The 24,586-nt window shown below is 35.4% G+C and overlaps 1 protein-coding gene across 5 annotated transcripts in view; it reads left to right on the top strand.

Moving 5' to 3' along the window:
- MRC1 (mannose receptor C-type 1) overlaps positions 1-18,999 on the top strand; it is a 95,254-nt gene extending 76,255 nt beyond the window's left edge. For all 5 annotated transcript variants that reach the window (XM_038529986.1, XM_038529985.1, XM_038529984.1 and 2 more), the window contains 8 exons: positions 2,065-2,167; positions 5,164-5,396; positions 7,167-7,332; positions 8,168-8,317; positions 14,829-14,942; positions 15,476-15,640; positions 16,771-16,812; positions 17,933-18,999. In XM_038529986.1, the coding sequence (XP_038385914.1) occupies positions 2,065-2,167; positions 5,164-5,396; positions 7,167-7,332; positions 8,168-8,317; positions 14,829-14,942; positions 15,476-15,640; positions 16,771-16,812; positions 17,933-18,183 (1,224 nt within the window). In that variant the 3' untranslated portion in view covers positions 18,184-18,999. The remainder of the gene's footprint in view (positions 1-2,064; positions 2,168-5,163; positions 5,397-7,166; positions 7,333-8,167; positions 8,318-14,828; positions 14,943-15,475; positions 15,641-16,770; positions 16,813-17,932) is intronic.
- The last annotated feature ends 5,587 nt before the right edge of the window (positions 19,000-24,586 follow it).

The raw sequence follows: 24,586 nt of genomic DNA, 5'->3' as shown, positions 1-24,586 counted from the left end.
ATGGGTTGGTGATTTTCTGTGGAGAAATTGTTTGAATCTTCATTACATTCACGAAGGCTAAAAACTTAGTGAAGAAATTCAAGCAGAATGGAATGAGGCAAGGTTTGCTTAGAAAAATTTCTGGATGAGACATGAATTTTGTGTAAAAATTATTGCTCAAGTGGTTTTTGTTTGTTCATTTGTTTTGAGAACATAAAGACAAGCAAAAACAATAAAAGCAAAATCTGTAATCTCATCATCCAGGAAAAAACAATTTTTTGTTGAATTTATTTGTAGACTTGTTCTTCGTATGTGAAAAATATAAAGTTTATCTCACAAAAATGTAATCAAAACACACATACTGTGTTGTTACAATTTCTAGGACTTGAAAAATGAAGAGGATTAAACACGGTGTGATAAAGAGAGTGTGAGAGAGCTTTTCATATGTCTTTTGTAGTGGAAACATACTTGTTCTGTACAGGTTTTCTGAAGTAGAGCGTAGGGTGTAAGCCAGGGTAATGGAAGATAAGAAAAGCTAAGAAGGAAGATGGGAATGAGTGGAGCATGTAAATGCAGGATCAGGAGTTCCTGGGGGTTGAGGTTCATAGGATAATGAGGCTAGAGGCATGGAGGTCACAAAGGCAGTTGGTGCAGCATTGCAAGCAGTGGTAGCTATGGATCAGGGATTAGGGGGTAACTAATAACTAATAACTGGGGTTCTTTCCATCTTTCTGCTCTACATCATTGGTATGTTGGTTTAGCTCTTCATTACTGCATGGTAGAGAAGTTCCAGTCGTTCTATCCAGTCAAGAAAACACCCAATCTTCCTTCCTTTGTGGCTCTTTATCAACAAGAAACCCTTCCTGGGGGGCCACTCCTGCTCATAGCATGCTTTGCATTCCTCACTTGTTGAGAAGCTGGGTAGTGCAGTGACTAAGGCCTGTGCTAGGAGCTTGAATGCCTGGAGTTTGAATCCTAGCTATTATTTATTAGCTGTACAACCTTGGGCAAGTTAACCTGTGCCTCTATTAACCTGTGCCTCAGAGCTCTCAGCTATGAAATGGGCATACTCATAATACCAACCACATCGGATGGATGTGAGTTTATAGGAATTAATACATAGATGGTATTTAGAACAATGCCAGATATTATAGGTGTGAAATATAATTATTAGAACTGATAGGTTAAAGAAGCCCAACATGTAATAAATCAAAATCTTCATCTGAAACACTGGATGAAAACTTTGGCAGGTGCAGATCTTATGACTTTTTTATTTGCTTTGGCTCAGACTATCCTATGGAAGCTTGATATTGCAAACATATTCACAACAAAAAATAGAAAACTCTTTGCAGCCTGGCATACTTCCCTGTAAGATTGCAAATAAGATGGGAAGCTTTCTAGCTACATGCCAACAATTTGGTCTGAATCCATAATGATATTTTATGAATTAAATTAGCAATAAAAAGTATAGATTATATTTATTTCCCTTTAACAGTAGGATACCTGTTTGGGGGTTTGAATCATGAGAATTAAGATGGAGAAGACATTGTATTCTAACATTTGATTGCTAAATTTTGATAGGGATTAATGTAATTTCTGATGGCAAAGTTTCTCCAACCTGTCTCTAAAATTATCCAAATCTATCTGACTTTTGATTAAGAACAGCAAGAGTTCAGGGGTGCCTGGGTGGCTCAGTCAGTTAAGCATCTGCCTTTGGCTCAGGTCATGATCTCAGGGTCCTGGGATTGAGCCCCCACATAGGGGTCCTTGCTCAGTGGGGAGACTGCTTTTCCCTCTCCTATGCCTTTCCCTGTGGCTTATGCTCCCTCACTCTCTTTTTCTCTCTCAAATAAATAAATAAAATCTTTAAAAACAATAGCAAGAGTTCATTGTGAGAGATCCACATAGAAAGTGTGAGCAGTTGCGTGGAAAGTAAGGGTGAATTGGCCAGAACTGTCAATGAATTAGGATGATGTCTTTAAATTTGGTGGTTGGGAATGAGGGATTTTTTTTTTGGCTTATTAATTTATTTAAACAATTGTTGATTCACGCTGCTCCCCCCGCCCTTTCTCCACAAATGTACAGGCTGACTGTGTTGTTATTATTGGAGGGAAGTCAAGAGATGCAGGAAAATGGATGGATGACACGTGTGACAGCAAGCGGGGCTACATTTGCCAGACACTTCCTGGTAAGCTGTACTGAACCTCGCCGTCCCAAAGAGCTGAGGTTATTTAACAGTCTAAAAAAACGACCTTCTCAATTTTGCTGTAGACCTTGAACTGCTCTAAAAACATAAAGTTTTATTTAAAGAATGGCCATTGCCTTGCACGTTGTTTCTCACCTCATTCCATGTGTGTCTATAACAGAAAAAAGGGCGACACCTATGACCTTGTCCTGGGTGTACCGCCTCATCCGTTACAAACATTTTGTGCAGTTTACACTTGAGGTTGGAACTTTTTCTAGCCTCATTAGAAGTTTAGGATGGTACACCATTTAAAAAATGTCACAGTAAGAATATTACAGTTCTGCTTGCATAATTTGAGAACCATTGGCACAGAACATTATATATGCTCCATTGGTTCTGTACTCTCTGCCTTTAAAAATGTAGATATCTTTTTTTTTTTTTTTTAAGATTTTAGGTCATCTCTCTACCCAACATCGGGGCTCGAATTCACAACCCAGAGATCAAGAATTGCATGTTCTACTGACTAAGCCAACTCTGTATCCCTAGATATCTGATTTATGTTTCTTTCGTATCTTAGGGAAGCCCTATAGTTACAGAAAAATAAAACAGAAAATGTGCATAGTTACTGAGTCAAGATTATGTTTGTACTTTAGCCTCCAGTGAAAGAAGAATACAAATGTCTTCCTGTACAAAAAGAGCCAGAAATTAAAAGGTGGTTTAGAGAGGAGGAGGTAGGGTGGGGTGGGCTTCTCTCATCCTGAGCACAGTTCTTAGAGTGGGAATTGGAAGGTACTTGTTCTTCTGCATCAAACTGATTTTTCTATATTCTCGTGGGAGTCAGGGAACTAAGTCAACTCATAACAATGAGTGGAAATCACAAGATATTTTTGGATGATTAAAAAGTACTGTAGAAATTCTAAACTTTCATTAATTCAGAATTAATTTCATTAATTCATTAATTTATGTACAGGACGTGTTGCTTCTCCCTCTATGCTATGTCCTATGGCACCAGAATCTCAGGCCACCAGAAATGCCAAACATGCCATCTGTGCCTCTGTTTTGAGGAAAGGAAGAAGTATCCTTCCAGGACTGAATAGTGACTTACAAGCTTTTTGAAAATCTTTCTCTTACCATAAGTGATAGAAATTTGCCACTCATCAAAACTTATTAAAAAATAAATATTGGTAACCATATTCACATACTCATTCATGTTTTTATTCATATCAATGAATATAAAACCCATCATTTAAAAAATATATAACACCTGTTCTTTGTTGACATTTCTGAAAGTGCAGAAAAGCACGAAGGAAAAAAGTACCCATGATCAAACCACCTGAAAAAAACCTCCCAGTATTTTAGTTTAGTTTTTCATTATAATTGGTTTATGAATGTTTTAATAAACAAGCAAATTGGACAGATGAGCTGTTTCCTAATTGCATATAGCCTTCCAAGAAACTTTTAAGCTTTACGTCAAGCCTCCTCTGCCACTTTTAGTGCTCCCCAAATTTTCCAGTGGTATTAAGACAAATTCAGAGCTCCCCAAGCTGGGAAATGGTGGTTATTCAGTCTCTACAGGCTGTACCATTGGAAGGGTGCTGGTCTGGGTCTCTTGGTTTAATGATATTCTTCTACCAACACAAGGTGGCAGCAACAGCAAAAGAAAGGGGAAGCTGCCCCGGCCAAAATAAAGTCATTACCATACTAGGCATAATCAAAACCAGGTTTGGCATTGTACAGTGACAGAACAAGGCAGATGGTAGATTAGGTCCGTATATAGTGGAGCATGTCTGAGAATTAGCCAAGACAAAATTGGTAGGCAAGGACATCTAGAATCCTAGACTAGGGATTGGCAAATTTTTTTTTTTTTTTTTTTTTTTTTTTTTGTAGAGAGACACATTATAAATATTTTAGGCTGTAAATGTACATTCTCTGTTGCAACTACTCAACTCTGCTGTGATACTAGGCAATCACAGACAACATTAAATAAGTGACCGTGGCTGTGTTCCAATAAAACTCAATTTATGGACACAAATTTGAATTTCATACAATGTTGACATGTCACAAAATCTTCTTTGAATTTTTTTTTTTTTTTTTGTCCAGCCATTCTTGGCTCATTGGCTACAAAAACAGACAACAGATTTCACCTTATGGTTGTCATTTGCTAACCTCTCACCCTAGGCCATCTATTAAGGGGCCCAGAAAGAAGGTCTTTTTTTGGGGGGGGGTTCTTGACAGTGTCACAAAGAATGGGTGGGCCCAAACAGCCTTTAGAAACCCATGCTAGAAGACTGAGGAAGAGTTCAGAAAGTCAAAGTGACTCTGGTCCCTGAGTCAGTTTGGTTGAGATATGAGGGTACAGGATGAAAGGCATTGACAATCATCAGTAGGAGAAAAGACTTATGCTGGAATAAAGGTTGAATGAATCCAGGGCTGGTATCTGGCCTCATGCCAGAACTTAAAGCAGTCTCTTCAAGGTACTTTATGAACAGGTTGAGTCAAATAGATACAAATAGATGCAAATTCATGCATTGGGTGCAACAGATGGAGGAGGGGGAAGAAGATGGTTGATAACCTTGAAATATGCCCAAGATGGTAAAACTAAAGATTAGTAATGACAGGATGATAGATATTTTTAATTGATGGAATTAAACTGTGTTGTTTCTTTCATTCAGATACTAGATCTCATTGAATTTGCAAGCCTTTTGGGGTTTTTTTTTTTTTATATAGTTTAGAAACTTGATTACATATCTATATTGATGATCTAAATACAGTTTGGAAATTATTTCATTCAACCAGACATACTGGTTAAAAAAACAGAGCTTTTTTTGGTGTTTGGTATGAAATGACTCATGGAAATATTTTTAGCACCTGATGGTTTAGATTTATGCTACCCTTATTATTTTTATAATATATGAGATATGGTAATAGATATAATGTACCATTAACACTCAAAGTAATGTTCATTGATAATGCTAATAAAAACAAATCTTTTATTCCAGACTCTTCCTTGCCTAATTCTCCAACAACAATTCCAACAGATGGCTTTATTAAATATGGGGAAAGTAATTATTCACTCGTGAGATTAAAGTTAGAGTGGCATGAAGCAGAGAAGTATTGCAAGCTTCACACTTCCCTTATTGCTAGCATTCTAGATCCCTATAGCAATGCATTTGTATGGATGCAAATGCAAAGATTTAATGAACCTGTGTGGATCGCCCTGAACAGTAACTTGGTAAGATACTGGAAACATGTGTGACTTGACATGATTGATAAATTGTGATTAAGCATGATTCTCTTTCTGTTCATTCCGTTGAATATTTACATAAAATCTTTTACATGAATCTATTTTAAATAAACTTAATTTAAATCAATTTATTAAATAAATCAAATTATATACTATAAAATGTATTTAAATTTAAATTAATTATATTAATCAATTAAAATAAGTTTTATTTCTTTATTTATGTCTTACATATAACTGCAAGACGCTGAGCCAGGCAATGTGAGTGATGCTAATGTGAATTAGATCCAGTCTTGCAGGATCCAATGCCTTCAAGGATCTAGCAAGCTAGTGATATGTGTCAGAAATCAAACTAAGATTTATATAACTTATATTAACTTTAATTCTGCTTTTGAATGTTAAACTTAGATTCTACATCTAAGCCTTTTTTATTAACTTGTTTCTCTCTAGTGTCATAATTATAGCTGTGCCATGGAAATTAAGAAACCAGATCAGAGGCATAGTTCCTAGATGATGAGGATACTTTTTATTTTCTGTGGCAAGCCATTCTAGAGTTATCAGTCCTAAAGTTATGTGAAGAATTTCACTGCAGTCAATTCTCTGTGTTCCATAAAAGAAAAAGGCAGGTTAGCAGAGAACTGGGGTGGGGGTGGGGTCACAGAACTAAGAGTGGTGATGGAGTTGCCAAAATATTCTTAAAATGAGCCTTCTCTGATGGTCTGTGACCCATCCATCCTCCATCCACTTATCTAGTCAGCCAGCAAACTTCCTAGTAGAAGAAATAGAGATTTCTACAAGTAACTAAGAGAGACAAGATCAGAAAGGTTGAAGAGAAGTCTATAAAAGTGCTTAAAGAGGAGAGGAAAGGGATTGGTTGAGTCAGAAAAGAGGGCCAAGAAGGCTTCTTAGGGAAAGTGGACTTTATAGATATGGTCTGGGATGGTGGAACATAAGGAGTACTAAGATGAGAGAAATGGACAGAAGGAGATAAAACTGGAAAGTAGGTTGATGTCAGATTTGATAGAGCTTCTAATGCTGTGCTACAGAGATCAAAATGTACACTTTATGGGCAGAGAACTTCCTAAGTAGGGAACTGAATATTTAAAAGTAAGTAGTTCCATAATTATTTCTGTGATTAAGCTTAGGCAGGACATTTTTATGTCTATGTTGACTCTAATTTTAGTAATTAATTTGCTTGATAGTTCACTCATTTTCTTCTTATAGGCATGGTCACAATTCTCTCATGAGTTTGAAATAGGCTTTTATTTATTTTTAGAATGATTAAACAACATTTCCACTATACCGACATTTATAATTATTTTTATTTTTTATAAGATTTTATTTATTCATGAGAGAGACAGAGAGAGAAGCAGAGACATAGGCAGAGGGAGAAGCTGGCTCCCATGAGGAGCCTGATGTGAGACTCAATTCCAGGACCCCAGGACCACGACCCGAGCCAAAGGCAGACACTCAACCACTGAGCTACCCAGCTACCCCAGCATAAGGGTTTTTTTAAGTCTATGTTTTACAAATTATCTTTCAAGGATGTCTTTATGGAGAAGTCCAAGGGTCTTTATAAAAGAAAGGTGACATTAAACTGAATTTAAGTTGGTAGAAATGATTTATAATGTCCTTTTTGTTCTCAAATGTTGAAGATTTGTCAAATCACAGTCTTAAATATACTTCTACTCCTCACTTGGTTCTTTTGGTGTTTTCTAAATAAACAAGACTCCATGTTAATTTTTTTTTTTGTCTTTGCAGACCAATAATGAGTATGCTTGGACAGATAAATGGAGGATGAGATACACCAATTGGGCTGCTGATGAGCCCAAATTGAAATCAGCATGTGTTTATCTGGATATTGATGGTCACTGGAAGACAGCGTATTGCAATGAAAGTTTTTATTTTCTCTGCAAAAGATCAGATGGTAATCAAATACACAAAGCCAATCAAGGGATCTGATATTTTCTCAATGAGCTAATATACACCATTATTGACATTATTAAACCGTAACATGTCTTAGGTATCTTAAGAGTAAGATAACAGAACATATCCCTTCACCTAATGAAAGGCTGATTTGGTAATAAACAAATATATAAAGAGGCAAATAATGGAGGTCGAAGATTTTCTTCATTGCTAGAGTTTCTTTGCACTTTGTAGATTTTTGAATTTTTATTGTTGAGATTATCCTCTGAATCTCTGATGTCAGATTTGTCAGGAAATTATGATGACTTTTTATGTTGACAGCACAACTATATCAAAATAGTTTTATCAGAATCCATATAGATTAAACAGAATCAGTGATTTATGGCTTTAGCTTTCTTAGAATACAGTCTTAGAAGTGGACAGGGATAAAGTTCTAGAATTTTCATGGTCACATTTCGTTATATCACAGACATCAGTCATAGCTAACAAGCATTAATAGGGGTTAGGGTTCCAGAAAAGAGTGTCTTGAAGGGGGACACGCTTTGCAAATTATATTTAGGTGACTTTTTAAGAAACGTAACATCTTTGTAAGTATTTATAGATCTGCCTTCTTCATTATGACTGTGATTTCTACTCTACCAGAATACAGTCTATTGAAATATATTTAAAATGAAAACAAAAAGATAAAGTAAAAAGAACACCCAATAACAAAAAATGGCAGATCCAAATGATTACCATTAGAACTTTTTACAAATAATGATTGGCGATGAAATTTTTCTTAGCTGCTAATATAGAAACCTCAGGTTTTATTTTATTATAAGTCATTTTATTAACAGAAATCCCTGCCACTGAACCCCCACAACTGCCTGGCAGATGCCCAGAGTCCGAGCACACAGCATGGATTCCTTTCCACGGTCACTGCTACTATATTGAATCTTCATTTACAAGAAACTGGGGTCAAGCGTCTCTGGAATGCCTCCGAATGGGTAAGTGTCACATTTACTCTAAAAAATCCCATAATCACCTATTCTGGACTACCATGATATGAACAACACTGTACATTTAAATCATATGGAATGCAAAAATACCTGTTTATTTTTCTCTGTATTTTATAACAGAATGAATAGTCAACATCATGTCCCACACAAATATAATTTATAACATCATGGACTCAAAATTTTAAAGAATTACAGTAGAAAGTAATCATCTGCTGGATAAGTCTTCCTTACTTTCTGTCCTAATATTCTCAATTGTTGGGATTGTCATTCTCAGTTGTAGAGTGTTGTGTTCAGCTCTTATCACTATAAGCTCAGGTTCGACAAATGCCTAAGAGTCATTTGCTTTACCATTAATAGAAAAGCCTTTAGTTCTGATTATTTTATATGTGAAGAAAGACAAAACAAAACTCAAAAAGACATGACAGAGATGGATAATTTTCCTCCCAAAATAAAAATGTTAAAATTAATTTTTCAGATTGCATTTAAAAATACTTAATTAAATCCTACTTTTTGAAAAACTGTTGAATTATTCTTTTTTAAATTTTGATTATGTTGTATGTCATTGTTCTTTATCCAATAGTGATATATATATATTCATACAAGAGCTTTATTCTCATTTCCTAGAAGTCATTCAAAAGTCAACCTTGGATTTTGTTTTTTTTCCTATTAGGTTTTTTTTTTCTTTAGCTTTATTGAGGTATAATTAATATAGTAAATTATGAGACATTTAAGGTGTACAGCATGATGTTTATATCATTTACAACATGATTTGATACAGGTGTACATTGTGAAGGGATTATCACCATCAAGTTAATTAACATATCCATCATATCACATATTTAGTGTACAACATGATGATTTACATCATTACAACATGATGATTTGATATAGGTGTATATTGTGAGGGGATTGTCACCATCAAGTTAATTAACACATCCATCATATCACATATTTACTTTTTTTTTTTCTTTCCTGGTAAGAACAGTTAACTTCTACTCTCTTGGTAAATCTCAATTATACAATACAGCATTATTAGCTGTAGTCACTATGTTATCCATTTCTATCCCAAAACTTTATTTATCTTATAAGTGAAACATTTTACCCTTTTGCCAGCATTTCTCTATTTTCATGCTCTGTAGTATACCATTTAAATTTTCTTATTAATTATTTATATATATAGTTTATTTCCTTAATGGTGGACCTGGGGCTGATAATTACCACTTGAATATGCAACAATCTAGTTCAGATTAATATAAATGTAATTTTAATAATACATAAAATTTTTGCACTTATATAAGTCTATTCCCTCCACAATGCTTTGTTACTATTGTCATACAAACGTATTTTATATATTGTATGCCCATCAATACAGATTTATAATTATTAACTTTATGTAGTCTTTATATCATGTAAGATTTTAAAAATGAGTTATAAACAATAAATAAATATGTCATATTCTTACTTACATAGGTGCCTTTACTAGTGCTTTTTATATCTTCATGTGGATTTGAGTTTCTGTCAAGTATCTTCTCATTTCAGCCTTAAGAACTCTCTTTAGTATTTCTTGTAGAGTAAATCTGCTCGTGATAATTTCTCTCCATTTTTTTTTTGTATCTGGAAATGTCTTAATTTTCCCCTCATTTTTGAAGGATAGTTTTGCTGGATAGAAAGTTGTTGGTCAATAATTGTTTCCTTTCAGCCTTTTGAGTATCTTATGCATCGCCCTCTAGCCTCCATGGTTTCTGTTGAGGAATCAGTGCCAGTTTTTTTTGAGGATCTCTTGTGCACAATGAGTCACTTCTCTCTTGCTGATTTTAAGAATCTCTATCTTGACAGTTTGCAATATGAATTTCCTTGCAATTATCCCACTTGGAGCTTAAATAGATGTGGAATTTCCTAGATGTATGCATTAATGGTTTTCATCAAATTTCAGAATTTTTGGCCATTATTTCTTCAAGTATTCTTTTTGCTTCTTTCTTTTTCTTCTCCTTCTCAGACACCCATTATGTATATTTTGATACACCTGATTATGTCCCACAAATCTTTGAGGCTCTGTAAGTTTTTCTTTTTTTCCCCCATCATTCAGACTGGATAATTTCAATTTACCTATTTCCATGGTTTTTGGTTATTTCTTTTGCTTAACCAAAGCTGCTGTTAGGCTACTCTAGTAAATTTTTCCTTTCAATTGTTATAATTTTCATCTCCTGAATTTTAAGAAATAATTTCTATCTCTCTCTCTCTTAATATTCCATTTGGTGAGACATTATCTCATACTTTTTTGTTCATTTTTTACACATTTTCCTTCATTTCTTTAACATAGCTGATTCAGTCTTTGGTAAACTGAAGGTGTGGCTTTCTCAGAAACCGTTGATATTGACTGCTTTTTTCCTTGGGTATGGCCCATAATTTCTTGGGTTTTTTGTTTTTTGTTTTTTGTTTTTTGGGGTTTTTTTTTTGCATTTCCTGTAATTTTTTGTTGAAAACTAGACATTTTAAATAATATGGGCAACTCTGGAGATGAGATTCTTTCCATTCCAGAGTATGCTGTTGTTGCTGTTTTCTTTTTTTTTTTCTGGTTTAGTGATTTTCTATCATTAATTCTGTAAAGATTGTATTCTTTTTCATGGGTAGTCACTGTAGTCACTGCTTAGCTAGTTTAGTGGTCAGCTAATGATTGGGAACAGATTTCTTAAATTCTTAAAACCGATATGTTTCCCAGATTTTCCTAAGGGACTCTGCCTGAAAATACTGCCTTCTACACTCATTCAGCTAGCTTACAACTCTGTCTTAGTCCTCACTTCCTGTTTGTGCAGACCCTCAAGGTCAGCCAGGGGTGAGAGCTTGGGAATCCCTCAAATTTTTCATAAGCAGGCATGTAGTCCTGGGTGTGTACACACTCTAGTGCATGTCTGTGGCCTTCTAGATTCCCTAGAATGGATCAAAGTTTTTTGGAGCTCAATATGGTCATTTTATTCCCATTTTTCCTTTTATGCTTTTATTCTTTGTTATCCTCTTTTCCTCAACTGTGATCCCTGCCTCAGGTGTCTATGATGTTAGACAGTTGCCACTGATAGTTTTTGAAAAATTCCCTCAGGAAGAAGGCTGTTTACACTGTTGGGTTTTGAATTAGGACAAGCAAAGCCAAGCTCTGCAAGTGAGACTTTCCACAGAACTGTCAGAGAGATAAAATAATGGAAATTTTTTGAATTGAGACTTTGAAAATGCTCCAACCCCATTCTGACTATTCCAATGGCTTCTGGGCTGCTGGTTTTCACTGTGATTTGGGTGCCAATTGTTTTTAAGGTAAACAGAAACCTGAAGATAAGGCAATGAAATTAGAACAAGTTAAACACCATGAATCTCACACTTCATCCAAAGATTGAATATTTTTTATATAAATACCTTCTGTATTGTTACAACTGTTGCTTAATTTTTAGGGGTCTGAAATTTTTCAGGGTTCTTACCACTTTTGTAGAGGAGAGGATTTTGATGGATAGTTACTCTGCCATTCTTTATGGTGTCACCGAAGTCTTCTTTGGAACTTTTTAATTAAATTTTTTTTTCCTTCATGTTGCTAAGTGTTTTTTTTAAAAAAACTTGCAATGAATATGGGAAACATTTTTTTCAATTTTAGGTGACTATGTTTTCCTGTAAATAAAATAAATGATTCTCATATATCAAAGCATGTCACAGATATTTTGAAATGATTATTATCTCTGAAATATATTAAACAATGGAACATAAAATTATACAATAAAAGCAATAATCAAGAGGATCAACCAGGACGCAGTAACATGGGATGCAGGCACATGGTTAAGTGTAGGGTTTGAGATTCAGAATGCCTGGATCATGCTATGACTCAGCTCACTACTATCATTGGGATCTTGACCAATTACTTACCTTCTGTAATTTTCATTCCTTATCTATAAAGTAGGGTAACAGTAGCGTTCATTTAAAAAGGTGGTTGTAAATTCCTAGTGAGATCATTCTTGTAAAGCCCAATGTGAAATGTCTGGCATGAAGTGCTTAAAATATATTAGTTGTTATTATTATAAAGCTATATATTTTACTATAAACTCTAATGCTGACACTGAGTCAACCCTAATGTAATGTGAGATGTTGATGCCATAGTAATCTAACCAGGCTTTCAGTTTTCCTCTCTCTTTTTACTCTGTACGGTCCTATACCTAACAACAGGATTAATAATTAATTCTGCTGCCTAAAAAAAAACTAAGTGTTCTTTATCACTACCCTGAATACCAATCTCTTTCCATCTACAATGAGGCCTAACTCAAGCCTTTTTCACCTGTTAACCAGATTAGTCCAGCCAAACAGACATCTTTTAACACTCTAAGTTCCTTGCAATAGTCAGATCTATCTTTCCATCATTTGTCTGTATCATATCATCATAAAACAGATATGGAGGAATCCATGTATCTGTATGCCATGTTCTTAAAGAAGCTCTATTCTCCCCTCTCTCTGCCTCTTCTCTTATTCCTTCTCTTCTTGGAATTATTTTTTATTCTTTCCACTTGAAATCCTATGCTTCTTAATATCTTAAATTCTGTTTTCTCCATGTTCCCCTTTAGTTGTTCCACCTAAAACAAATCTCCTTATTTGACATGTCAATTACATATTGTATTTATTTTCTCTTGTAATACATCCATCTATCTCCTGATAGTATAGTGTAGATAACATAACCTTGTTAGGACATACTCTGTGATGACCTGAATAGACATTTTTCCAAAGAAGACATCCAAATGGCCAACAGACATGTGAAAAGATGCTTAACATCACTAACTATTGGGGAAATAAAAATCAAAGCCACAATGAGGTATCACCTCACACCTGTCAGAATGGCTAAAATCAAAAAAGAAAATAAATAATAAGTGTTGGCAAGGTGTTGCCAAAAAGCAACCCTAATGCACTGTTAGTGGGAATGTAAATTGATACAGCCACCATGGAAAACAGTATGGAAATGTATCAAAAATTAAAAATAGAACTATCATATTATCTAATAATTCCACTATTGGGTATTTACCCAGAGAAAACAAAAACACCATCTCAAAAAGATATACACACCCCACTGTTTATGGCAGCATTATTTATAATAGCTAAGACATGGAAGCAACTAAGGGTACATCAGTAGATGAATGGATAAGGAAAACATGGAATATTACACAGCCATAAAAAGGATAAGTTTGTGCTTTTTCTGAGAGAACATGCGTAGCCTAGAGGGTATTTTGCAAGTGAAATAAGCCTAAAAATACCGTATGAGTCCACTCATAAATAGAATATAAAAAAGAATAAACAAACAAAACTCAAAATCAGATCTCTACATACAAAGAACAAACTGATGGTTGCCAAAGGGAAGGGGATGTAGAGGTTTGGGCAAAGTGGGTGAGGTGGGGGAAGGGAGAGATACAGGCTTCCAGTTATGGAATGAGGAAGTAAAGGAAATAAAAGCAGAGCATAAGGAATGCAGTGGTATTATAATAGTGATGTGATGGGACAGATGGGAACTACACTTGTGGTGAACATAGCGTAATTAATGTGTAAACTTGTCAGGTCACTAAGTTGTATGCCTGAAGCTAATGAAACATTGTGTGTCAGATATATTCAAATAAAAGAAATCACTCACACACCTGTCACTATACCCAAACCCACACTCAAGAGGAGGCATGTTACATAAATGTGTAAATATTAGGAGGCAAGGATCAAAGTGAGCCATCTTAGATTATGTCTACCCCAAAAGTCCTGGCCATAATTTGAGTATGAGATGCTAGTGGCCATTCTTAAGGTAGAAGTAATAGAAACAAAGAGAAGCAGGCAGATGTGACAAATATTTAAATAGTAAAATCAACAGAATTTAGGCACAGGCAACAGAAAAGGTGGAAATCAAGAATGACTCTCACGTTCAGGCTTGAGCAAGTGGGAAGATGCTGCTGCTCGCTAACATGCAAACAGCTACAGAGAAATAAGATTTCTAGACAAAAATGTTATGCATTTCCTTTTGTACATGTGGAGCTTGAAGTGCCTATGAAACATTAAAACAGTTTTCAGAAAGAAAAAAAAAAAAGAAAAGACACATTGTCCTACTGGTCTTTGCATATCCTGCCACAACTCATTCAATGCTTGTACAAAAATTATGCTTAAAAAAAAAACATTTTTTTTAAGAGAGAATCTTAAGCAGGCTCCATATGCAGCGTGGAGCCCAGTGCAGGGCTCAATCTCACGACCCTGAGATCATGACCTGAGCTGCAGCCACGGGTCAGACACTTAACCAACCGAGCCAGCCAGGCACACCCTGAAAATCAGATTTTCAGAAGGGAAACTGAAATTTTGAGAAGTCAAATGTCCACTCTTTGAAATCCTTCCCCTTAAGTGGAGATGTTGGGGTGATTTTTGTTGCTCTAGTTACTATCAATACTGTCCTTATAAAAATATTTTTCGTTCCTTAAATGCAGTTCCATCACATTGTTTTTTTTATACTTTACAGGTTCCTCTTTGGTTTCCATTGAAAGTGCTGCTGAATCAAGTTTTCTGTCCTATCGAGTAGAGCCACTTCAAAGCAAAACCAACTTTTGGATAGGATTGTTCAGAAATGTTGAAGGTGACTTTGCAGAACAATAATTTAATAACAAATATTTCAAAATGTTCTGTGCAAAACAGTTTTCTGTTCCAGAAAGTCTTGCCTTAAATAATGATTGATTTGTGAAGAGTTTGAAAATTCAAACTTATATTTTCATTTAAAATAAGAACTGAAATTTTAAATGACTCACATGTTACGCTATCTTGAAAGTTGTTGGTTAAAAGAGTGTTTTCCATAGCTAAGGTAGTTTAAGAAGCTTGAAAAAATAGTTTCTATCTTTTGCCAGAAAAAAAAATTAGGGAAGGATAAAGCATATCTATTTGTTCTAAGTGGGAATACATTTTCAACTAAAGCTATGTGAGAAACATATTCTTTTTTGTTGTTTTCTCTGTAGCAACTGGTCATTATTATGCTCTTGCATACTAAAAGTCTAGTTGTAAACAACTATTGATTATAATATGATACAAGATGCATAGAAATTTTGCATGAATAGGCTGAATTTATTTTAGAGTGACTTTTAACTTCTGTGTTTATTGACTTTATTTGATCATCAGGAATGTGGCTTTGGATAAACAACAATCCAGTCTCCTTTGTCAACTGGAACACAGGAGATCCCTCTGGTGAACGAAATGATTGTGTGGCTTTGTCTGCATCTTCTGGATTTTGGAATAACATTCACTGTTCTTCCTACAAAGGATATATTTGTAAAAGACCAAAAAGTCAGTAAGAATTTTCCTTGCAGTACACATGTTCACAGGCCAGCATTTCTTTCAGATATTAGGGGGTCATGTGTGGGATTATAATACGATTATAGGTCTTTTGCAAACTTTCCCCTTTTGTAAGTGAAAAATCCAATCTGCCCTAGTGATCAGCTGTTGGCTGCAGCTCCAAGTGAGCATACTCTGTCTTCTTAGCTGATGTAATGATTTTGGTCTATCAGTACATTTGGGAGGGGATGCCCATGCATATAGACTGTGGAGTTCCAGGCAGTTTGGAGAACCAGCTTAAAAGTCTTACAGCATAAAAGGAAAAGGGGTTAAAATAGTCATCTCCACTAAACCAGAAGGGATTAGGGTTTTGCAGAGGAATCAGAACTTAGTATAGAATAAATCATGTAAGACCAATTAAATCTCCTTCTGAGATTAGGTGGCAGACCATGTAAGGACAGGGATTGGGGGAATTAATAGTGTTACATACCCGTGATGTGGTACTGTCTAGACGTTAAGACTATTTTTATGCCATTCCACTTCACACAGTATCCTTCCCAAAAGATGAAATTATTAATTAGATAATAGATTTAAATAAGTGAGTTAGATAAATTAAGAGTCTATCCTCAGTAGATTTTATTATTTTGGAATTGTGTAGTTCTTCAGGCTTTTAAAACTCTGTTTGAGACACTTTGGTGCAGAGTTAGAATCTTATTTTACTTTTCATCCCAATGCCTTATGGTACTTTAGGCTTCAAAAACAGCTAGATTAGAATACATTATTTTTGGATAGATTGGATAAATTTTGAGGGTCAGTATCAGTGGGTCAAATGCAACTCAGTGGATTATATTTTCAGAATTTTCATTGTATTTAAACTCCTATAGCTCTAGGATTCTGATGCAGCATGCATGGATGGATGGATGGACAGATGGACGGATGGATAGATAGATGATACATATATATGTATATATGTCTCGTAGATTCTATTTATGTATCATCTATTATCTATACATATATATCATACCATCCATCATGAACCAAATATGGAGGATTTCATGTATTTGTGAACCACATAATAGTCACTATCTGCATGCAATTATTATGGGTTTTTGTAAGTATTTAATTATTTTTTTATTTCACAGTTATTGATGCTGAGCCTACTCACACATTAATTGCAACAAAAGGTAAGACCAATATGAAATTTTAAGTTCTCTGTTAGTAATATATCAATATGGTTTGCTCATTTAAAAAACCATAATGATCCCTTCCTACACCCCCTGTATGCTCAGTAGAATTGCTTGGGCTACTTTAGCCTTTGCCATTGCGTCATCAGTCTTGCTTGAATGATGCTCTAGGAAAGCAGACCTTAGAGTCAGGTTGGTGTTTTTAGTATATGTGGGGCCAAATCAAGCACTGGATTGGTGTTTTTACCATAGATATTATTGAAGACATTGCTGCATTACAGAGGTGCCTTGTGAAAACCCCGAGAGAGATTTCTCTCAGGAATCCTTGTGGGTTTTTTACCTTTTTTAAAAGCAATAGCTTAAATTTTTTTTTATAGACAACTTGAATCAGGTAACTGATCTTATTTCACCAATTTTGTTGGCAGCTAAAAAAACTCAAAGTATGATTTATGGTTTGTCTTCAACCTCTTTATTAACCTCTGGGTGCTGTTTGTTAACTAGTTATACTCATGAGCTCAGATTCCCACTACTCTTGTTTTCTCTTTTCCCTAATTTTCTCCCTTGCATTTTTAAAAAAATCATCATAATTACTATTCTCTTTATCTTCATATGATGTATTTGTGAACAGCCTTAAATTGTTTTGAAACAGGTGTAAATATTTTAAAACATTGATTAATTGGGGTGCCTGGGTGGCTCAGTTGGTTGAGCATCTGACTCCTGGTTTTGGTTTGGATTGTGATCTCGTGAGTTGTGGGATCGAGCCCTGTGCAGGGCTCCGTGCTCTGTGCAAAGTCTGTTTGAGATTCTCTCTGCCCTTTCCCCCCCTACTCTCGCTCACACTCACTCTCTCTCTCAAGTCAATAAAACTTTAAAAAACAAAACAAACATTGATAGATGAAATATTCCTGCAGCTGTATAATAATCTTAATATTGAAAATAATCCTTTACATGGACTTGTTTTCATGCCCTGCATTTCTATCTGACAAATGTCAATGAATATTGGACATGAAAGGACAGTGATGCATTTTAGCCTTTCAAAAAAGAAAGTTGTACTCTTCTCCATAGTGTTCTACCTTTTGCCTCCCTCCACCTTTATCCTCATGGTTTTATTTATTTCTAGCTGACCCAAGGAAGATGGACCCTTTCAAGCCGTCTTCCAGCGTGGCAGGAGTCGTGGTGATGGTGGTCCTCCTAATCATAACGGGTGCTGGCCTCGCTGCATATTTCTTTCATAAGAAAAGACATGTGCACTTACCTCAAGAAAACACTTTTGAAAACACTCTCTATTTTAACAGCAGATCGAGTCCAGGAACTAGTGACACAAAAGATCTCGTGGGCAACATTGAACAGAATGAACATGCAGGCATCTAGTATCATAATGTGATTTAGGTATTTTTGAATTTTATAACATGATAACTAAAATGTTAAGGTCTTTAATTCAATGTGATTGTTTCCTTTAAAATTAGTACTGTATTGAACTGACCTGTCCTTTTTCTTTGCCTAATTGAAGAAATAATTGCTCATTTTCTAGCCTGGCAAGGTATATTCACAAAAGAAGAATAAGGATATTGACTACCACTTTAAAAAATATCTTAGGTGAATACACAGCACAAGAATGCCAACATTTAAGCATCACTGATGTGCAGCTAGTGTCAACCGCCTGTGGATTAGGAGAACCCCAAATACCTAAGATTCCTGAAATAGTTTAAGGAGCTCCCGAAGAAAGAAATGTTACCTATTGACTTGTAATTCAGTAATTAGAAGACCATTGATGAAAAAATCAAGTACAGATATCCTCAGGGGGCATGAAAATTTAGTCACTTTTTTCTCTTACCAATTTTGATGTTTTACTTCAGTTATTTGGAATTATATTTGTACACCTGCAGAAAGAATGAGGCAGCTGAGAATCTTGTTTGCCCGGAGCAGGGTTTTCCAGGCTGAATCTTGCAAATGTGTTCTTTGTCCTGTTATATGTATGTATATCAGGAACGCAAAGATGTGACATAAAAATGTAAATTTGCATAACTGAATGTACTTAGATAATGTGAAATAAACATCAAAGACAAGGTCTATTTTTAATATATTTGTATCTTGGTGATCTTGGTAAATGTAAAATTTCTTTTAAGTGTGACTTATTTATCTATTTACTTGATACTTTACTCTGAAAATAAACAGTATGATCAGCAAGAGGAATTCTTTAAACCCTCCATCTATTTGGAAAAAAGATATGTCACTAAAACACCAGGTATAAAATGAATTTTTTCTCATAGTGACTTGCATGATTTTCCCAGATCTTCCTCTGTAACACTGATTCAAGTCAGAATTCAACAAAGGCACTGTTATTGAGAATTAGGTTTCTAAATATCTTTTTTTCACTTTAATAATTCTTTTTTTGCCTTAAAAATGTTGCCTTAGGGGATCCCTGGGTGGCGCAGCGGTTTGGCGCCTGCCTTTGGCCCAGGGCGCGATCCTGGAGACCCGGGATCGAATCCCACATCGGGCTCCCGGTGCATGGAGCCTGCTTCTCCCTCTGCCTGTCTCTCTTTCTCTCCCTCTCTCTGTGACTATCATAAAAAAAAAAAAAAAAAAAAAAAATGTTGCCTTAGATAAAGCTTCCTGTGCACTATGTAATACTTTAGAGATTTTGCATCTCATACACATGCCACACTATCAGTTCATCCTTGCCTTTGTCAAGGGATTGGTCCGGGGCGGGAGTTCCTTACCTGAGGTCTCCAGATGGGACACCTTGGTTGGTGTTAAGAGATCTAGGAACGTCCAAAAATTGCATGCAAAGTGCTGTACCAATTTGTGTGTGTGCCTTCTTTCTTTTTTTCCTGGGAAGAAAATAGCAGATTTTTGGGTAAGTCTGTAATTCAAAAAAGATGAATAAACTGAACACTGGGTTGGAATAGGATGGAGTTTCTAATACCCCAAATCAGATGAGTAACAGGTGGAAAGAAATGGGAAGTGACAGGCAGTTCGAGAACAGCCCGCTGAGCACAAAGGATTCCCTCTCATATCTGAAACAATAGAAAACATATTGTTTTTCATTTTCTTGGTAAGGATAAAGCATATTTCATTTGAAGAAGTTCCAACAGGAATGATGGCTGTAGTATCACAGCTGTGAATAGTGAACTATATATAATAATAGTGAACTATATATATATATATAATATATAATATTAGTGAGCTATATATAATAGTATATATAGTATATACTATATATATATACCATGTTATATATAGAATATATGTACTATATATACATATAATTTTATTATATATCTTATATACTATAATTTTATTTCATTATAATTATTTTATTATACCATATTTTATTATATTATTTTACTAAATTATTTTATTATATTATAATTAATATATTTTATTTTACTATTATAATTAATTTTATACTATAAACACATTATGATTAATATATAATATATGTATAGTATATATAGTATGTATTATATACACTATATATACTGTACTATGTGTTATATATAACATGTATTTATTATATAATATACTACATATACTAATATATATTATACATATTATATATGTTATACTATATATAGTATAATATATGACATATGTATAATATATATTCTCTATATATATATTCCTTTCCTAATATATATTTTTTTACCTCAAAATACAAGAGTAAATTGGAAATATAAAATAAGGAGAAATACATAAGAGAACATGATTTAAAAATTCTTTACAGAAGTCACTTTCATTATAACTCAGAGCCATATCTTCACAGAAGATACTTTGGATTTCAAACATGTATCTCAGACTTAAATGTCTTACCTTTTCAAGAAGCAGTCCATATTTGGTAGAGTGCTGAGCATTATATTTTACATTCACATTGTCCACTCAAATATATAATCAAATAGTTAAATCATTTATACCTACACAGGTATCCAAATATACTCCTAAAATATCAAGGATATTTTGTGGTTGGGGGAGAACAGTTTTGGTTTGGGTTGTTGAAATTGAGTTTTGTTTCTTAACCAGAAAATTCTATCTGGTGGATTAAATGTGTAAGTACTCTACTCGGTGGCTTTGCACTTGCTTCAAGTTTGGATCAGAATCCAGCAGCTGGAAGATTCTTAAGGATATCCCCCCCCCCCCCCCCCCCCGTTGAGTACAGACAATGTGAATAGCTTGGAACTTGAACTCTAAAGCTAAAATTGATATTTGCAGAGACTTGCAGACTCTTAATTTACTTTTCAGTATTTGCTAGTGTGCCAAGTTATATATTTGCTCCTTCATCCTTCAGATGTTTCTAGAGCATCAGTTACATGTGCCAGGCATTGAGTGACCCCCTGGAGATTCAAATATGGGTGAGAAGCAGTGCTTGTCCATAAAAAGTGCACAGCCTAGTGGAGGTCTAGACACAGATCATTTTATAACAGTGGGTGGTTACACTGGTAGAAATAGGCTTCGATATTTTTTTAGCTTGGGATACCTTGGTGATTCATGATTAAGCATCTGCCTTTGGCTCAGGTCATGATCCTGCGGTCCTGGGATCGAACCCTGCATCGGGCTCACCACTCAGTTTGGAGTCTGCTTCTGCCTCTGCCTCTCCCACTGCTCATATTCCCTCTGTCTCTCAAAGAAATAAAATCTTAAAAAAATTTCAGCTTTATTGACATATAGTTGACATATAACATTGTGTAAATTTAAGATGTGCGACATAATGATTTGATATATCTGTATATTGCAAAGTAATGACTAAGGTTAGATAACATATCCATCACTTCACATAATTATAATTTGAAATATGTCTAGATATTAATGGAGCAGTGACAGATGCAGACACAGTTTCAGCAGTGCAAGAACTGGGTTTTGCAGGTCTGCAGCATTCACTTTGGAGGGTGGGGCTCTTGAAGAAAGATAATACAAAAAAACAGGTACGAAAAGTGAAAATGTATTCAAAGTGAAAAAAGAAATGTGAGAAATTACAATTTTTTAAAGTTGGCATGTACAGCAAATATCATAAATTCAAGATAATTATGCTTGTTTTTTAATTATTAGCTACCCGATATACTTTGTATTGGTTTTCTAGCATCTACTATCACAAAATACCATGGACCCATGCCTTAAACCATGGAAGTTTATTGTCTTTCAGCTTTCTGACAGTTTATAGTTCTGGAGGCAGGAAGACCAAGATCATGGTGCTGGCAAAGGGTGGCTTCCTCTGATGCTGTCTCTCTGGGTTGCAGATCACTGCCTACTTGCTACCCCTTCCTATGTCTTCGCTCTGTGTGCAGAGGTTCCTGGTGTCTCCACGTGTGTACTACCTCTTCTTTTATTTTTAAAGATTTTTATTTATTTTTTATTCATGAGAGACACAGAGAGAGAGGCAGAGATATGGGCAGAGGGAGAAGCAGGGTCCTTGTAGGGACCCCAGTGCAGGATTCGATCCCAGGACATCATGACCTGAGCCTAAGGCAGAGATGCTCAACTACCAAGTCACTCAGACGTCCCTGTCCTACCTCCTCTTATAAAGATACCAGTCAGATTGGACTAGGTCATACGTCAAAGACCTTGTTTTTTAACTTGGTACCCTCCCTCAGGATCTTGTCTTCCAATACAGTCACATTCTGAGGTACTAGGGGTTAGGGCACCAATATTTGAATTTGGGGGGAGTGGGGGGACACAATTCAGCACTTCTTTTGATTGTCCCTTGTATTTGTCAGGGTTTCCCAGAGAAACTGAACCAAAGGATGTGGCTGTCTGTCTACCTGCCATCTATTTATCTTTTTATCTACTTAGTTATCTAAATGGAGAAAGATATATTGTATTTTATTTATTTTGTCTTAAAGATTTTATTTTTTTTATTCATGAGAGACACAGAGGGAAGGGGGACAGAAACACAGGCAGAAGGAGAAGTAAGCTCCCTGCAGGGAGCCCGATGTGGGACTCAATCCAGGACCCCAGGATCATGCCCTGAGCTGAAGGCATGAAGGCTGAAGCCACCCAGGCAACCCAAGAAAGAGATATCTTAAAGAAAAGGCCCATGCAATTGTGGAAGTCTGGTAAGTCCGAAATGTACAGGCTAGGTGGACAGGCTGAAGACCCAGGTGCAGTTTGAGTCCAGAGGCAGTCCGCTGGCAGACTCACTCAAGGAAGGTCAGGCTTTGTTCTATACAAAGGCCTTCAACAGATTAGACAAGCCTCACCCACATGAAGGAGGGTAATCTGCTTTGCTCAAAGTCCACTGACTCAAATGTTAATCTCATCCAAAATAACTCCTTCATAGAAACGTCCAGAATATGCTTGAGCAACTATCTGGGCACCATGGCCAAACAAGTGGACACATAAATTAACCATCTCCCCCCTTTATGGCAATGGTTTTTGCAATATTTTTTTATGGAGAGAATAGAAAGATAATGCAGTCTTCAGCATGATAGAATTTTTAAAAAATTCTTTGATAGTTTATAGTTCTAACTATATAACATGTTATTGATAATGTATACATTTTAGAATTATGAGAAAATATGAAAAAACTCTTGAATTTCATTCATCTACAAGCACTAATACATTAGGGCATTTATTTTGAGTTCACATGTGTGTGCATGAAAGTATAATGAGTAATCATAAACAAGTTTGAATCTGTAATAATCACTAATCAGTTTGTTGACATTTTTATAATGTCATATGATGTGTTTGGTGAGGTTGGTATTTTGTGTCAAATCAGCTAACAATTCAAATCTTTTTCTAATATGTTCATATGATTCAGTTCTCTTCATTTTCATCATTAACTAAATTACCATATAACCTGAGAGTCTTTTCATTACTTCAACTTGAAATCAATCCCTTCCTGTTAATAAATTATTGCTTTGGGAATGATCTAAAGATTTTCTTGTTCCTATTTCCATCTTGATGTCAGATAATACTGTTGGTTTCATTTTGCAACTTTCAAAATTTCCAATTTTCTGTTGGCTTATTTTTGCTTTGTTTCTGTTGTGGCCAAGATTGCGAATCCGAGAAACCACCAAGGAACCGACACAGATGCAAGTACATGAGGGTTTATTAACAAGCTCGAGCTTGGGTCCAAGTATACCCGACACAGAGGAGCAGGGACTTGGACCCCAAGGTGGGTTCCAGCTTAGCTTATAAAAATGGGCTGGTCTAGGGGACCTTCAGAAAGGGTGGAGGAATTTCTCAAGTTCTGTTTACATTCTGATATGGGGCCTTCAAGGACATTAAGCTCTGTTCTCATTCTGATATGGGGCTCCTGCCACTGGCTTCAGCTCTGTTCTCATTCTAATATGGGCCTTAAATGAAGTAAGGTAAAGTTCAGCTCTAATTCACAGGGGCCTGAGATGGCTGAACTTGTGCTAACGCTGAACTTGAGGTGGAATGGCCTTAATTTTCTCGGCCTCTACAGTTTTATATTCCCATTCATTTGGCTTGTATTTTACTCTAATTCTTTAACAAATTTTATTTATTTATTTATTTATTTTTATTTATTTATTATTTTTAAAAAAGATTTTAGTTATTTATTTGAGGGAGAGAGATTGAGAGTGCAAGAAAACATGAAAAAGCACACGTATGGGGAGGGGCAGAGGGAGAAACAGACTCCCTGTGGAGTAGAGAACCCAGTGTGGGGCTCGATTCCAGGACCCTGGGATCAAGACCTGAGCCGAAGGCAGATGTTTAACTGACTGAGCCACCCAGGCACCCCTTTAACAAATAAATTTAAAAATGACAAAATAAGGTATATTTTCTACACATCCCAATGTGCAGTCTACCAGCA

Source organism: Canis lupus, chromosome 2, assembly GCF_011100685.1.
Source record: "Canis lupus familiaris isolate Mischka breed German Shepherd chromosome 2, alternate assembly UU_Cfam_GSD_1.0, whole genome shotgun sequence".
Lineage (NCBI taxonomy): Eukaryota > Metazoa > Chordata > Mammalia > Carnivora > Canidae > Canis > Canis lupus.
The sequence above is the reverse complement of the archived record's forward strand: the minus strand, read 5'-3'. Positions and strand labels throughout refer to the sequence as shown.